General features: G+C 38.5%; 1 protein-coding gene across 1 annotated transcript in view; it reads right to left on the reverse strand.

The window, feature by feature from the left end:
- Window positions 1-16630, reverse strand: part of PAPSS1 (3'-phosphoadenosine 5'-phosphosulfate synthase 1) — a 135970-nt gene that overhangs the window by 6509 nt on the left and 112831 nt on the right. The window contains exon 8 of the mRNA XM_019635990.1: window positions 16017-16246. Within this exon, the coding sequence (XP_019491535.1) occupies window positions 16017-16246 (230 nt within the window). The remainder of the gene's footprint in view (window positions 1-16016; window positions 16247-16630) is intronic.

The raw sequence follows: 16630 nt of genomic DNA on the forward strand, positions 1-16630 counted from the left end.
TGGGGGAGATTAAGAGGTACAAACTAATAGTTACAAAGTATTCATGGGGAGGTAGAGTATAACATGGGAGATATAGTTAGTATGGTAATAACTATGTATGGTATCAGTTGGGTACTGGATTTATCAGGGTGATCCCTTCATAAGTTATGTAAATGTCTAATCACTGTTTTGTACACCTGAAACTAGTATAATATTATATGTCAATTGTAATTGAAAAATAAAAAAATATATATTTAAAAAAATCTCTATCCAAAGTTATTTGAAATTATTTTAAATAATGTAACCTTTAACCTGAAACTTCAATCATTTGTAACATCACCCCTGATGAGAGCAGATAAATAGGGTGCTATAGCATTATGCTTCCTATTCTGGCTATTAACTCCCAATTAAATGGCAGATATTAGCAGTAAAGAGCATATCTGAACAGTGGTATGGACACAGAACATATTCAATAAATATTTACTGACCAGTGATCAGGTACTTTATTCACTCGCTAATTATGTAGTCAATAAATATTTGGTGAAATATGAAAGAATGAAAAGATATATGTGTAGAAAAATTTTACGGGTTCAACACAGAATCATTCAGTCTTAAATGAGTCAGTACTTCATCCTCTGGCAAATAAAAAGGGGGAACACTGGGTTTCTGATGGCTGTGGTTAATTTAAGCTACTTGTACATCCCCTTTTTTCTAAATCTGGGCAGTTCACACTGAAAGTTCTACATGATCTCTTCAATAATCACCTTTAGATCTGCCTTCTCTGACCTCGCTCTCCTCCACTTCTCTTACTTCCACTAGTCAGGGGACACACCATTTTCCTAACCTAGTTCATTCAGTCTATCTGTGAGCTCTCGGGCTGTTCACTCAATAGAACTGGGTTCCAGACCAAGAAAAAAAGAAGTACTGTGATTTCCTCAGGACCCAAAAAATGCACCAGCTTCTGGTCTCTCCTGCTTTTCTTTTTTTTAAAGATTTGATTGGGGAATTGGGGGAAGGGAAACAGACAAGTTGCTGTCCTTTTGTTCTTCAGTCTAGTTGTGGAGGACATCGCTTCACTGGCCCATGTTGGTATTATAATCATTGCGCTCTTCCTGGGTGAGGCAGATCCGTCGTTGACCATTGGACGGCCGCTCACGGCAGCTCACGCTGGCTGCCAGCCACTCACGGTAGCTTTTACAGCAGCCCACTGCAGCCCCACTGCAGCCTACTCTGTCACCGGCCACTCATGGCAGCCCAGCTCAAGGTCGAGCTGTTGTTCACCATCTTAGCTGTAGGGGGCACAGCATCACTGCCCCATGTGGGATCCGAACCGGGGCCCTGCTGCTCAGAGCTGGCGTCCCAAGCCAACTCTTAACCAACGAGCCACTCAGCCAGCCCCTCTCCTGCTTTTCTGATTTTTGTTGTCTGTGTACTCAATGACCTCCCTGTTCACTGGGCTTCTAAACCTTGGACCTGGTTATATTACCACCAGCCTTGACACACCTCCTGCACTTGGCCAGCCCCTATATGTAACACTACTGTTACTTCCTAAGATCAACCCCCCTTTTGGTCCCAGATCTAGTTCTACCTCTATCTCTTAGATTCATTGCTGGTCCCAGTTCTGGCCTTTCCAACTCCTCAGTGAGGTACCCAGACTTTAATGAAACCTTAGCCCCATTTGAAAGATGTCTAAGAGATTTTTTTGTTGTTTTTTTTGCTTATATTCTTTTAATCATTTATTTTTTATTTCTCACTTTCCCTCTGCCAATCAACAATATTATTTGAAAACTTAATATGTGATACTGGAGATAAGTAAATGCCACTTTTGTGGTGGGGCAGGGGGAGAACAGATAGGCTAAAAATAAAAATAAGTGATATGATAGACACTTACAGGAAAGGGTTGAGAAAAGAAGGCTTGATGGAAGAGGTAGCATTAGTCTAAGAGTTACTGTGGAATGCTATACAGATAGGGTATGAACATAAAATCATGTGACTCATGTAATCAGCCACTGGAATACCCATGTTAATGATGTTAATGCTGTATCTCCTACTATTAAGCAGAAGGCACCACATCTGTAATTCACACATGTGCCATCTTGTCCTAGTTACTCTGTCTGCTCTTCCGAGTCCCTGTACTACCAGAAAGACAGGAAGCTATATGTACACATTCAACTCAGTATTTCAACAGCTCTCACCTTCTTAGGTAAAATGTCTTTTCAAATGTCTATACAAATTTTCAAAGATGATCGATGAAAGGGTAACAGATATTGCTTCAAAGCAAGGTGGGTTCAAATAGTTTAAATCTAGAGGGTCTCTCCCACTTCTATTATCTGGTGAATATGCAAGAGAAGGCAGAGCTACTGGCCATTGCAGTGAGCTGGTTATCACAGCTGATACATGAAGAAAGCCATCATCTTTCTCTTACATGAATGACTACAACTTAAGGTGAGAAAAAGAAACTGACTGCATGTGAGATGAGCATAGAAAAGAAGCAAGTCTATGAGCGATTTCAAAAAACAAAAATTCAGAAAAGTTCAAGTTAGAAACATAAATTGTAAATTAATCAAAACTATAATAAAAACTAAGTTTGAGAACACAAACGCAGCAAAAGAGAAAGCATTTGTCAAAGAAGTAGGAAGAAAACAAAGATGATTATACGAAGGTCATGGAAGAAGAGAAAATGTAAAATGTGAAAGCCACACAGGGGCTGAGAAAGGTGGCCATGGGGGCGGACACTGGATTTACAAATCAGAATTTAAATTTCCTTTAAGGGTGTTAGTGCGTGATGAAGAAGAGATGGAATGATAAAACGGCAAAGACAGAGTGGAGAAAAGATGTGATTTTCTTTTTTTTTTAAGGAAATGCGAGGTCTCAGTAAGTATATAGGCAGAAGGCAATAAACGGAAACAATGAGAAAAGGAAGAAGGATGAACACCAGGGGAAAGGGAACAGGAGAGAAATGAAATGTAGAGAAGATCTGGAATGAAGAACAAAGGTAAAGGAGCTTTGACAAGGAGGAGGGTCAAGAATGAAAAGAAATAGTGATGATTTGGAGTTAGAAGGAGGGGAGGTTAATGCAGGATAGCCTCAATCTTCTCATTAAAGAGGTCAGATTGCCTTCTGAGGGGAACAGGAAGCTGCACGAGAATGAAGTGATAACAGGATCCATCAACGCCCTCCACTTCTATCCAGGCAGGAGGGGCTCCCTCTGAGGATGGGGTTGGCAAAGCTCAGCCTAGGCGCCAAGTCAGGGAGGGAGCTGAGGCGCCCAGGTAGCTTTCCAGTTGTTTCTAAAAATCCTTTCTTTAGCCTGAGGCGAAATTGGTTAGTGTAGCTGAGAATCATTTGATGTAACATTGATTGAATGTTTCAGTTCCTTAGGAGGTTCACTTCTCAGCTCCCCAAATAAGCTTCATTGAGGAAAATTACGATCCTAGAGCTTTCTGGCCACGTCAATTTTAAATTTTGATTTCAGAAAAAAAAAAAGTTTGTGTCACATGATCAAGAACTTGTTTTTGCTGACAATGAGACACAAGAGAGCAGCAGCTGCTGCATGGTTCTGTCTTGCCTTTTTGATTCAAGGAAAAAAGCCAGACCAATTAAAGTCTTTTCTTTCCCCAGAATGCCAAGCTGTCTGAAATCCAGAAGTTTGTTTGCATTCCTTCATGAAACTACATTTTAAAACCAAGGTCCCTAGGTACCTCTCTTCCTGATGCTATTTCACACTCCATCTGCCTTGCATGCCACAAGCATTTCTTCACATGAAATTGGAGTTTCTGCTTCCACATGGTGGTGGTTCCACTCCACCCTGGCTACGAAAAACACAATTATTTCCCTCTGCCTCTTGTACTTCTATCGGTCACATATGAATTTTGCTTTTTGTCAGAAGTCAAGTGCAAGGACTTGACACAAAAGTCACTACCTGCAATCAAATCACAGTGGTCACAGCTGCGTATGTAAATGGCATCATTTTACAGAAAAAATTAAATCAAGTAAAAACTGAGGCATTCCAGGAATGATCTAAAATTAGTTCTGAACTTGACCTATTAGTAATCGGGGATCTGACAGAAGCTGAAAAGGCTACTAAATAAAGGACCTAGGCTTTCACTACAAAGCAAGTCTAATTAGGCCATCTAATTATACTAGTTAACCAATCTCGCATGGTACCTGAAAAAAGAAACATAATAAGTATGTTTGTTTTTCTCCTTCTCAAAACCACTTGGTCATAGATTCTTATAATTCACAGCTGACAGACGTCTGCTCTTAAAAAAAAAAAGGCAGGGGTTAGAACAGCAGGGAGGGAAAAACTAGACCATGTGGGACCCTGTGGGACAGCATCTTGTCCCATGTGGAACACACTGGCCACATGTGGCCAGCATCTTGACTAACTCCAAAGTACAATGACCCTTGGCCACTTGAAGATTTCAAACCTTTACCACCATCTGCTATCTTTCAGTCCACATATGTGGTCATCAGAGCCACCAGCGCAAACTGTTCACGTTGACAAGAGCGAGGGCCAGCAGATAGCTCAAGTCTCTTTTCTGAAGTTTCGTGCTCAATTAGGTCAGTTTTTTAAAAAAATGCTAACTAGACAATAAGCAATCAGAGAAAAGGGAGAATTTCTTCTTTAACGGAACTCAGAATAATAACGGTAACTTATAAATCAATCTAATGAACTATTTTGGGTCTCTCTAACTTTTCATCCAACTTGAAAGGAGCTTATGTGTAATACAGTGTACATCAAAACACTAAGAATTCTTAGGAAGGAGGTTAAAAAAAATCGTTTCATCAAAACCAGATAAATAGCTATTTATGGTTTTCTTCCCAGGGACTAAAAAGCACTGGTTGGCATCAAACGTGACAAAATTAACGATTTTTATTTCCAAATCAAAGCCCAACTGAAATGCAAGGAAAACTTAATCACTAAAACCTAATTAACCAAAATCCTTAATTCATCATGTTTTCTCCCAGTGCCCTGTCTCATAAATAAAAGTTAGAGAACAGCTCCTCTCCCACATTTGGTCAAATATTGAATTGCCAGGGTTTCCTGAAGTCACTGCAGTCAATTCAATTTTCTTTACCATCAAGGGTCATGAAATCTATACTCAACCATAGTATAGGAGAACAGGGTTTTGTTTTTTTTGTTTGTCTTTGTTATAATTAATATACAACATTAGTTTCAGATATACAACATAATGATTGGATATTTGTATGTACTGGGAAATGATCACATTATGTCTAGTTAACATCCATCATTATACAGTTACCAAAAACAATTTTTTCTTGTGATGAAAACTTTTAAGATCTACTTCTCTTAGCAACTTTCAAATATACCATACAGTATAATTACCTACTGTCACCATGCTGTACATTACATCCCCATGCCTTACTTATTTTATTTAAAACTAGAAGTTAATACCTTTTGACTTCCTCCACTCATTCCCCATGCTCCTGGCAACCACCAATTTGTTCTCTATCTCTGAGCTTGAGAAGAATGGTTTTAAACAGAGCGCCAATGGACAGGCTTCTAAAGGACTCACAGAGGTCTTGATGGGCAAAATTTGGGGCTTCTGTGCTTTCAACTGGAAGAGAGTACTTCGCTTTTCATCTGCTTCTGAAAGAAACCTCTAATCACTCATGAATAGGTCCCAATTTTCAGGAAGTTAATCCCAGAAGCTCTCAGATGCCCAGCACCAAATAAAACCGTCTGGGATGAGGCCCACGGCCAAGCTCCCTCTCAGCAGACTGCCAGGGGCTATTCTGAGGAACACACTGACATCCTTGGACACCACTTCCTGTAGAAGGCCTGCAACTAAGACAGGAGTTAGACAGACAGAGCTAATACATTTTCAAAGGGGTTTTAAAAGTAGTACCCCAAACAGCTTAATTAGTTGCAAATTAACCAGAACATTAAGTGAACCCAAGTACTGAATTCTAGGAAATAAGGACATTGGTATAACTATACTAAACAATTTCCTTTATACTTGTCAACAGGATTTCTTTGTTTTGTTATTTGCTTTCTACTTTTGTGAGGCATGTGACTATACTCATTTATTTAGAAACCAGGGCTTCTAGTACCCTCCAAATACCTCGATCAGCTCCAAATATGGAAGTAAAAATAAGTCTCTGGAGAAAAAAAAGGGAAGCCCATTTCTGATTTGTGAATAATGATGAAATAATTAAGAACATAGGGTACCCAAAAATTCCAATTTGGTTACAAACCACTGATTCTCAACAGAAGATTCTGCCAGCATATCTCCCCCTTCCCAGGGCAAACACCCTACAACACACAGGACAGCCCCCCCAACAAAGACTATGAGGCCCCAAATGTCAACAGAGCCAAGGTTTAGAAAGCCTGCTAACTGACCTGTTGTTAAGAAATTCTGATTTGATGCTGCTATAAAAAGTAAATCCCATTCCTACCCCAAAAGGGCAGAAAACAAGAAAAATGAGAAGATCCCAAAGTCACAGCAACAAAAAAAGAGCAGATAGAAGAAAAAAATCAATACACGAGACATATGCTTATGGCTATTTCCTCCTGGAACTTTTTTGAACAGTGTGTTTTTCCCAGGACCCATCAGCTCCAACTTAAGTCGTTGTCCTTCAATCTTAGCTGTGGAGGGCACAGCTCAGCTCCAAGTCTAGTTGCCGTATCTAGTAGCGTGGGGCGCAGCCCAGCATCCCAGGCGGGAGTCAAACCGGCAACCTTGTTGTTAAGAGCACGCGCTCTCACCAACTGAGCCACCTATCCGCCCTCCTAGAACTCTTTATAGTAAGCAAGAACAGTAACTGGATACAGCATAGATCTACAGTCGGGGGCGATCACAGCCAGATCTCAATAGTGCAGCATTTGAAGGTAAAGATATAGAAAAACTATACCCCAGGTTTGCAGGGGAAAGAGGTGGGATTAGGTGGGACAGGCAGGTGCCACCTGCCCTCAGTGATACCAGGATACGGGTGTGCTGTGAGGCAGCCGCTTCGGTCAGGCTCGTTCTGTAGCATGACAGAAGCCTTCCCAAGCTTCATGACTGGTCCCTGTGCTGCACACACACCATCAGGACTTGTGGGCACAGTATAGTACCACAACTGATACTAAGGAGCCATGAGAATGTGTACAGAGAAATACTAATAGCATGGGAAAATGCTCATGAAAAGTAAGTAAATAAAAAGAAACAAAATTTCACTATATTATAAACTCAACTATGCTGCACTGTGTTACATGAATGTATGTATAGAAAAAGTATACAAGTAAAGCACATGGAAAAAAATGGGTGACGGCATAAGTGTTAGTTTTCTCCTTTTAAATGCTTTCATAATTTTTTTTAAAAACATACTTTTTTATTGGTTGACCACCGGGGGAACTCACTGCATTCATCCTTTATTCACCCAAGAATGCATCAAAATCAGGGTACTCCACTCACCCATGACTGAGGCATGTTTTCCTTGCACCAGGTAAGAGCACCTGTACTGCTCTCCTGGGAGATCCAGGCCACTCTACCTTAAGCACTAAGAGACACATTTTCCAGAGAACCATCTCATTTGCTGCTTCTAATTTTTCTCTACCACTGACAGGTGTGTCCATTCATCCCATAAAAGTAGTCAAATCTGGTCAGGGTTGTGGGATAGAGGAGAAGGAGCAGACTGTTGACCTGCTTTGGTTCAAAGCTAATTTTCTCCCCTGGCATTAAAACAGTAAATCTCCCATACAGTCTATACCAGCTCACCAGCGTTCTAATGTTGCCTGCTTCTCAATGCATGTCCCTCTCCCCTTCCCTCACCTTCTCTCTTTCAGATGTTATGACTGATTAAAAGCAGCACATGGGTATTGCTGGGTTTTATAATGGATATGCCACATCTCCTTAAGATGTCCTATCATTCCTAGAATTAACCATAAAAAAAAAAAGATTACTTTTATTTTTCTTCTAGAAAACATAAGCTTCTCACTTCTCTAGAATGTTTTCCAAACAGGGGTCTATGAAAAGATGAAGACAAATAATGTACATTTCCATGCCATCTCTTTGATTACTGATTGTAGGAAGTCTTCCATAAAAATTAGGGAGAAAGTGATCATTATTGGTCGATAAATGATTTTTAAGAGAGCAAAATCCACAAAATCTTTGGTTTATGGCTGTTTTATAAAATCAGAACACTTTCTGAATCAAAATATTTGTTCCGTTACAGAAAAGTTAAAATTTACCTTGCATATATATAATAATGATGTTATTATTATACCACTACACTAATTCCATTGCACTTTTATACCCAGTTCTTTCCATTAGAAACCCACCTGTCACCTCTGGAATTCCAGACAATAATGAACTAAAATGTTTGTTGTTGTTAATGTTGTTTGTTTTGAAATATGGAAGGGGAAGAATATGGGGAGATAATTAGATTTATATATTTAATAAGGAAAAAAATCAGCCTTCATTTAATATAGCGATTATACTTTAAGTCCTAATGATTGTGCCTCCTACAGACATTTTGAGTCAATGCATTTCTTTCAGCTGCCCCTGTGCAACCTACCCAAACCTAAGTTGCCATTAACTCTCACCTGCACCAATACACACCTTCACACTGAGGATTTTAATATCACAGTTTTGTGACCAAATGGCTGGGCGCTTTTTGCAATCTGGTCTCTGCAATCTGATCTCAAGCAGCTTTGCAGTTTGAACTCTGACTCCATCTCCATGGCAAACTGCACTCTCTGCATTGTCTATTTAACCATTACTTGTTTTACAAGTTTGTTTTGCCAGCTCCAAGGGAAATCAAGGCAGTGGCCCGTGTCTTGTGACACCCTCTGCTTACCAGGTCTTATGATACCAACCCTTGGCCATGTGTTGTGACCCTACCTGCTGTGACCCTACCTACTGATCCTAAGTTAGTGAAGACTGGAAAGCGCTGTTGCCAGAACCAACCAAAAAATATATAGCATATACTTACAGCTTTGCTTCCCTTAGCAACCAGTCCCCTTAGAGGGCAGCCTTGTGTGGATTTGCCCTTAAATACCCTGCACTACCCTCTCCCTCCTCAGAAAGCACTTTCAGCTGTACTGAAAGCTGTGTCTCCCTGGCTTGCAACCCATATTTTTGAGAATAAACCTCTCGATTTAAATTCCAAGGTCTTGGAAATTTGTTGACAGCACTAACCTCTCTCCCATCTTGTTCTTTTCTATTGTATATTGTGAGGTAATTTCTATATATTTACGTGCCATGTAGGTAATTTCAAACTTATCTTTGTTTTTATAAACACAGCAAGCATAGTTATTTCTGCAATCTATGTCTGGTAATTCTAGCTTTGCTGACTGTAGTTTTGTTTTTTTGCGGGGGGAGGCTTTGTTTCCTTGTTTACTTTATCATTTTTGACTGAAACTGTTCATTAAGCTGGTATATTTATTTATGGGAATAAGTTGAGGGCTGGGACAAAGGCGTGACACTCTAGAAGGGGTTTCTGTTTGCCTCTGCTGAATACTCTGATGCTTGCCTAGTCAAGAACCACCTAAAACTCCTTTGATGGAGTGAAGACTTTTGGGCTGTTTATCTGATTTTTTTTGGTACCACCCCGGTAACCTAAGTTTGGCCCACGGGAGGGGAGTTTTGAGCTTTTGAGCCTAAAGCTCAGTGCTCTGTTCCCATTCTCCTGGGGTAGAAGAAGGACTGGGTTCCCTTCAGTTTTCTCCTTACACTTAGATGGGACCGAGTCCCAGCCTGATGAGGGTGTCTCCTGATGGACTTCCATCTAGGTCAAGACCATGAAAGTCAATACTCAAGTTTGCTAAGTTCAGCAGGAACAAAAGCTTCAATGCTCAGCTTACCTGATGTTCTAGACTTCACTTAATAGTTTGGCCTTATAGTTCTTACTGTCATTCTTATGAAAATGTTTTCTTTTATCCAGCATTTTTAGTTAATTTGTTAGGAGAATCAATCTGTATAATCTAACTTACCTAATTACCAAAAACATGAACTTAATACAGGCACACTGTAACACTTTCTTTGAAAAAAATCAATTCCAGTTTCTACCTTTCAAAGAGCTGCCTTATCTGGTCTCTGTCTATTTCATCCTCCTCCTTTCATTCTCTGTTCTACTTCACCCTGGCCTTCTTTCCAAATCCTCCACGAGTCGTCTCACCTCAGGGCCTTTGCATGTGCTTTTCCCTTTTACCAGAATGCTATTACCTCCTCCTTTACCAAGGGAATGCCTGCTCTTTTGGAGCTCAGCCCAAATGTCACTTGCTCTGGGAACTCATTCCTGATAACTCAGACTTGGTCAGAAAAGTGCTAGCAGAGCTTCCTGCAAGTCTTTTGCAAAGCACTGAATTAACCGTGTTGTTAGTGGTTTATTGTCTGTCTTCTTTATAATATAAATCTCATGAAGGCAACAACAATATCTGCCTATTTCCAACTATTGTGCCCATACCTAGCAATTGCATGCATGTAGTAAAGACTCAATAAATAGTTAATAAATGAATAAAGCAAAGTCAAAGAGTTTTGTTAATTTCAATATTCCCTGATGACTTTAAAAAAAGATATGGTTATATAAAATATATAATTTGATTTTCAAAGACATACATACTACTACATCCCAAATTTGATTCAAATGTATAGTAAAACAAAGAACACAATAGATTTTAAATTAGATCTTATCTATTAACAGTCATGCAGTAACTGCCCATAGAAAAATATGTGTAAAATCTACAAACGCAGGACGAGACTTGTTGGTAAATTCATGCAATTATAGTCAAAACTTCTACAAGTTTTCAGGAGAAACATCAAAATTAATAAAAACAAAGTATTTTTAATAAAAACAATGAATTAATGGAAAATAAAGTTGCCCAGTACTCTAACAGAAATACTTGTGTATTAAACAGACTATAAGGCAAGAAAGGAAAAGAATTCACACACAAACTATTTCAGTGGTCAACATGACAAGACTTGAATGTGAAGAGTAAGGTGAAAGAATTAAGGACTTCAAGAGTCTATATAATGGGGAGAACAAGTAACCAAGGCAATTTAGGATTTGAAGATAAATGAAGGCAAAGGTAAAGGTTCTGGGCATGTTAAGTAATATCAAGAAATCTAAACAGAAATGCCCATTAGTGGGGTAGACAGAATTCTAAGATGGCCTTCACGACCTTCACTCTATGGTGTTGCTGTCATATGTCATCATAGATGGTAAAAGGATTTTGCAGATGCAATTAGTTACTAACCTACTGACCTAAAATAGTGAAATTATCTGAGTGGGTCTAACGTAATTACTCGAGCCCTTTAAAAGTAGAGGAATTTTCTTGGCTGATAGAAGGAGAAGTCAGGGAGATTCCAAGTATGAGAAGGACTCACCACGAGGGAGGTTTTACTGCTGAGATAGAGGGGCCCACAAGGAAGGACCTAAAAGTGGCTTCTAGGATCAGAGAGCAATCCTCAGCCAGTAATTAGTAAGAAGACAGGGACATCAGTCCCACATCCATAAAGAATTGAATTTTGCCAACAACAAGGATCATCTTGGAAGTGGATTCTTTCTAGAACCTTCAGCTAGGAGCTCAGCCTGGCCAGGATCAAGTCTAGCTCACCCAGACTTCTGATCTAAAGAACTGTAAGGTAAGAAATGTTTTAAGCCACTAAATTTGTTGGAATGTGTTACACGGTAATAGAAAGCTAACACAATTAGCAACTTGGAAACACTGAAGTGTATGCTCGTTCAGCTTCAAGAACTGCCACACAGACGCCACTGGAATAGATGAGCTGTCTGTGAAAAGGATATAAAAGAAAGGAAGAATATATGAAAAGGCCTTGAAGGATGCTTACAATTAGAATGTTTTTAAAAATGACACAAAATAGTACATGATTTAAGGTATACTCCAGCATTAAAAAAAAAGTATGAAAGAAATAGTGTATTGCCAATGTGGACATAACTAGACAGCAAACATTTATGTGCACCTGTCCCTTCATTTACCCATTTCCATGAGGCACTCTCATTCACATGTGCTCTCTTTTCATTAGTTGCTATTTCAATAATATGAACCATAATTTTACATTTACCCAAAGATTTACTGCATAAAGAAGAAAAATTACACACACACACACACACACACACACACACAAAAGAATTATCTCTAAAAGTTTGTTTGTAATATCTGAAAGAACAGGCTTTAATCTTGTAGTCCTAAAACTAAACTTCCTTGAGTCACTATTATAGCTAACACGAACCTACTTAACTTCTTAAGTACAAACAGATGATTTTTATCATAATTCCTATCAATAATATCTTGCCTAAAATCTTCATGAAGTTTGTTTTTTCTCCCTAAGCCTTGTCTTACACTGGTATTTACTCAAATCAAAAGCTACAAAATCATTAATTACATAAATGTTGGCATTGAATAATGCCCATTAATCAAACATAAGACAACCTCATATGTCCATAATTAATAACTGTTTTCTCACTACATCAAAGGCTATCGCCTTTCCATAAAATTTTAATCACTTTCCAACATATTCCCATCAACTTAATTACATTTGAACACAATATAAAAATTAGAAAACGAAGGCAGCTTTAAAGCTCCCCAAGTTACAATTTATTAAGATTTGCTAACTCAAAAAAATTCCAAGAAAATGAGCCACTCATGCAACTAATATAGAATTCATCACTGGAAAATCTTATGAGAACTGATGTAATTATTTAGCTTTTGAATGATTAAAAGAGAGACTTAAAGCAATACTACACAGATTTAACAAAACATGAAAGTTATCAAGGCCCTCTCAGCACATCAGTCAAGTAACTACAGACAGATGGGGTTTAGGGTCCTGTGTGTGATTAAATCAGATGATCCTACAGAGAAGCCACAGTAACGAAACATATTGGCACAAGGGACGTGTAAAAGAAAATCTCCAAGTCTGGTTTTGTTTCCTTAACTCATCAAAATGGAAACTCACCTCAGTTTTAAGTATTTGGACACTAGCTGAATGATTGTATTTTTCTCTCCTCACTCTATAATTGACTGATTATTACTTTCAAAACAAATTATGTTCATAATGTCTTCTATAGAATTAAACAAATGGCATGCTGGGTGAGAAACACAGGGTTGCCTGGCCTAGTATTCCATGTCTGACACTATATGTCTTATAAACTTGCAGAAAGGTAACACTACCCTCCTAGGGGGTTCTCGGTTGGGGAGCTTTCAATAAGAATTACCAATGTGTAGGCTACTCCCCAGACTAAATATAGTAGTCCCTCCTTATCCATGGCGGATATGTTCCAAGACCCTCAGCGGATGCCTGAAATCACGGATAATACTGAACCTGATATAAACTACGTTTTTTCCTATATATACATACCTATGATAAAGTTTAATTTATAAATTACACTCAGTAAGAGATGAACAACAATAATATAACAATTATAACAATATACTATGCGAACAATAAAAACTATGCAAATGTGATCTCTCTCAATTTGTCTCTCAAATTACCTGATTGTACTGTACTCACCTTTTCACTCAAAGGAAGCACTTTACAGCTTCTCTTTGGCTTATCCGAATTGCCAGCATCACTACTCTTGCACTTTGAGGCCATTATTAAGTAAAATAAGGGTGACTTGAATACAAGCACTGTGATACTGTGACAGTCAGTCTGATCACTGAGATGGCTACTAAGTGAATAACAGGCAGGGAGCATATACAGCGCAGATACACTGGACAGAGCAAGATGGCGTGAGATTTCATCACACTACTTAGAATGGTGTGCAATTTAAAACTTATGAATTGTTTATTTCTGGAATTTTCCATTTAATATTTTCAGACCACAATTGAGAGCAGGTAACCGAAGTCACGGAAAGCAAAACTGAAAAAGGAGAGGAGTGCTGTAAGTTAGAATCTCTCATTTTGACCCTACATAATTTTAACCACAAAAGGACAGGATTATAGTCAAAACTTTTTTAACTTTCCTTAATATTTAATTTTTACTTTCAATCACCTTCTGTGGTAATATAGCTCAAGGTTTAATATAATTATACTTTTATTTTTCTTAAAATTCTTTTTTTCAAAGCTTCTAAGGCATACCTTTGGTAGAATGGTCTATTTACAACTCATAGCACACCACTTTTTTTTGTAAGACATTTTTGTAAGACAGAGAAATCATGTGTGTGTGTGTATATACATACATGTACATACATACATACATGGTGGAAAGCTCACGAACTTTAATTGTTTGATCTATATACATGTGTGTGCACACACGTGCACACACACAATTTTTAGACCAAAATAAAACTAAACATGCCATGATTTAGATCTATTTCTAGGTGTTGGCAAAGTCTGATTTTGTACAAGGTTAAAAATGTTCTGTTTTTTTTGCAAATTCTTCTCATGGTGTGGTTCAGAAATATACTGGAATCTGGGCCACATTTCAGATGTTCAAAAAATAATAGTCTAGAATTGCTCCTGTCTTGAATTCCACACCTACGCCATAGGGAACATTTAGTTCTTTTATGCTGGCCTTCACCACTTACATAAGCCTTTTCTGTTCATTGATTCAAGATTTTCCTGTATTTTAGCTACAGTTCACCACTTGGAAAAGCCTGCAATCATCTAAAATTGTGCATTTTCTCCAGAATTATTTACATCATGAAATGAGCAGCCCACAGATTCCTCTGACTCTACTGATAATAGTCTTTCTTTATCCAGACAACTTATCATTTCTCTCAAAGAAATCAAATAACACCAAACTTTGTCTCTTTTAGAAACAAAATGTTTTAATTTTTTAAAAGGTTTCTTTGTTTTTTTCTTGTCCCCATTACAAAATAGACCACACCAAACGACGATACACGGTCAGGGTCAAGATCATTCCTGAACACAGAGGCAACAGTAAAGCGCCATAGCAAAAAGAATGAGAGCTCTCAGATGAGAGGTTATCAGACTGCGGTCAATTTTCAATTAGTACCTGTCAGTAGAGGTCACAATGATAAAACATAAATAAAAGCTAATTATTTGTTCTAGTTGCTGAACATGAATTATAATTCGCACTAGAAAAAAAAAGCAGGTATACTAAATAAGCATCAGTCAAGAAAACAACTCATATGTACAAGTACCTACCAAGACATAAAAATAACTAGTTGCTACAGATAGAGCATGGAAAGAACTACAATTTTGAGCTAGGAGGGAATCACCTTGTCCACGGCTATCATTCTAGAGATGAGGAAACAAGGCCAGAGATCCTGCAGGGCTTTCAAGTGACATAGCAGGGATGGGCAGGAAACCATGATTTCAGATTCTGGAGACTCAGGGCCACTCGTAAGTGACGGAGTGTGCTACCTATTGGGATCACCCACAGATAGAAATTAATACAATTTCATCAGTCAAAGGAAGACAAAATCCATGCTCAATACTACCAATAATTTGTGCTGAAAGCTTGTGAGTTTTTTGACCCTCCCAAGATATCTGAAGAAAGAAATGGCACTCTTAGTGGTCAAGAGCACAGGCTCTGGAGCCATGGTGCTTGGGTTCACCTGCTGGGCTGCCATCTCTCGGCTCTGTGACCTTATACAATTATTTGGCTTTTGCATGCCTCGGCTTGCAATCTATAAAGTGGGGATGACAGCAGCACCTACCACGTAAGATTGTGTTGGAAATAATTAATTTAATATCTGTAAAGCAATTGGGACAGTGCCTTTCACACAGTGATTGCAAGAATATTAAACTCCCTCACAACACAGATGCCCTGGACTTAGCAGAATAATTAATCACCCTGAGTCCTTAGGCCACTTCCATATGCTCATTAAGATACAGTAGATATCGCAGGCACAGAAATGTCAATACTGCCCTCAAATGCTTCAGAGTAAAACTCCCCAAATCATGAACCATGAAACCAGATTCAATTTTTAGTTCTGGAATATTGAAAAATTAGTTTTCTTGGTTTGCCTTTCTCTGAAATAGGTACAACAAAGCTGTTATCAGTAAAGCTGTTGTAAAGATGAGACAATATGTTAAGGCCCTGGGTGCAGATTAGGGCACAAGGTGTTTCACAGATTTGTGCAGAGAATGTAAAACTTACTGTTCAGAGTCATAGTAGTCCATACGCTTCTTTTTCTTGTTGTAAGCTGCAACTCGAAATGGTACTATTTCCAAAGTGATTAGGCCAGGGGCCATTGTCAGCACTTTGGCACCATGAGTTGGTTCGTACAGATCCTTCCCTGTTTCTGGATGAGGCATACCAGCGGGGTCTCGTCCCACAATGTAAAAATTGGCTCCTGCAACCATCCGTGCTCTGCAATGCCACTGGACCTGGAATAAAAGCTTTCATATTAGATAACTGCGATTTTATGACTACTACCGAGAAGTAGTAAATGGATAATAAATGCATATACTTCTTATACAATCAATATCTATCAGAAGGAAATCTCAACAAATGTAAATATATCACCTTAGGAAGCCAGAACCAGAATTGGTATCCCCTCCCCACTAAAAAAACTTAAAGTATAAATGTGTACAAGGGTTCATGTACATACATTTATACTTTTTTACTTATAAAAGATGTGAGTACATGTGCCTACATGTACGATTTTACACAACTATTACATGTCACACATATAGTTCAAAATCTAACCTACGAGTTATCAGTTTATTCATCAAAAAAAATAAAAGAGAAAACAAGTCAGGCTAGTGGTT

This window comes from Hipposideros armiger, unplaced genomic scaffold (assembly GCF_001890085.2).
Source record: "Hipposideros armiger isolate ML-2016 unplaced genomic scaffold, ASM189008v1 scaffold_26, whole genome shotgun sequence".
Classification (NCBI taxonomy): domain Eukaryota; kingdom Metazoa; phylum Chordata; class Mammalia; order Chiroptera; family Hipposideridae; genus Hipposideros; species Hipposideros armiger.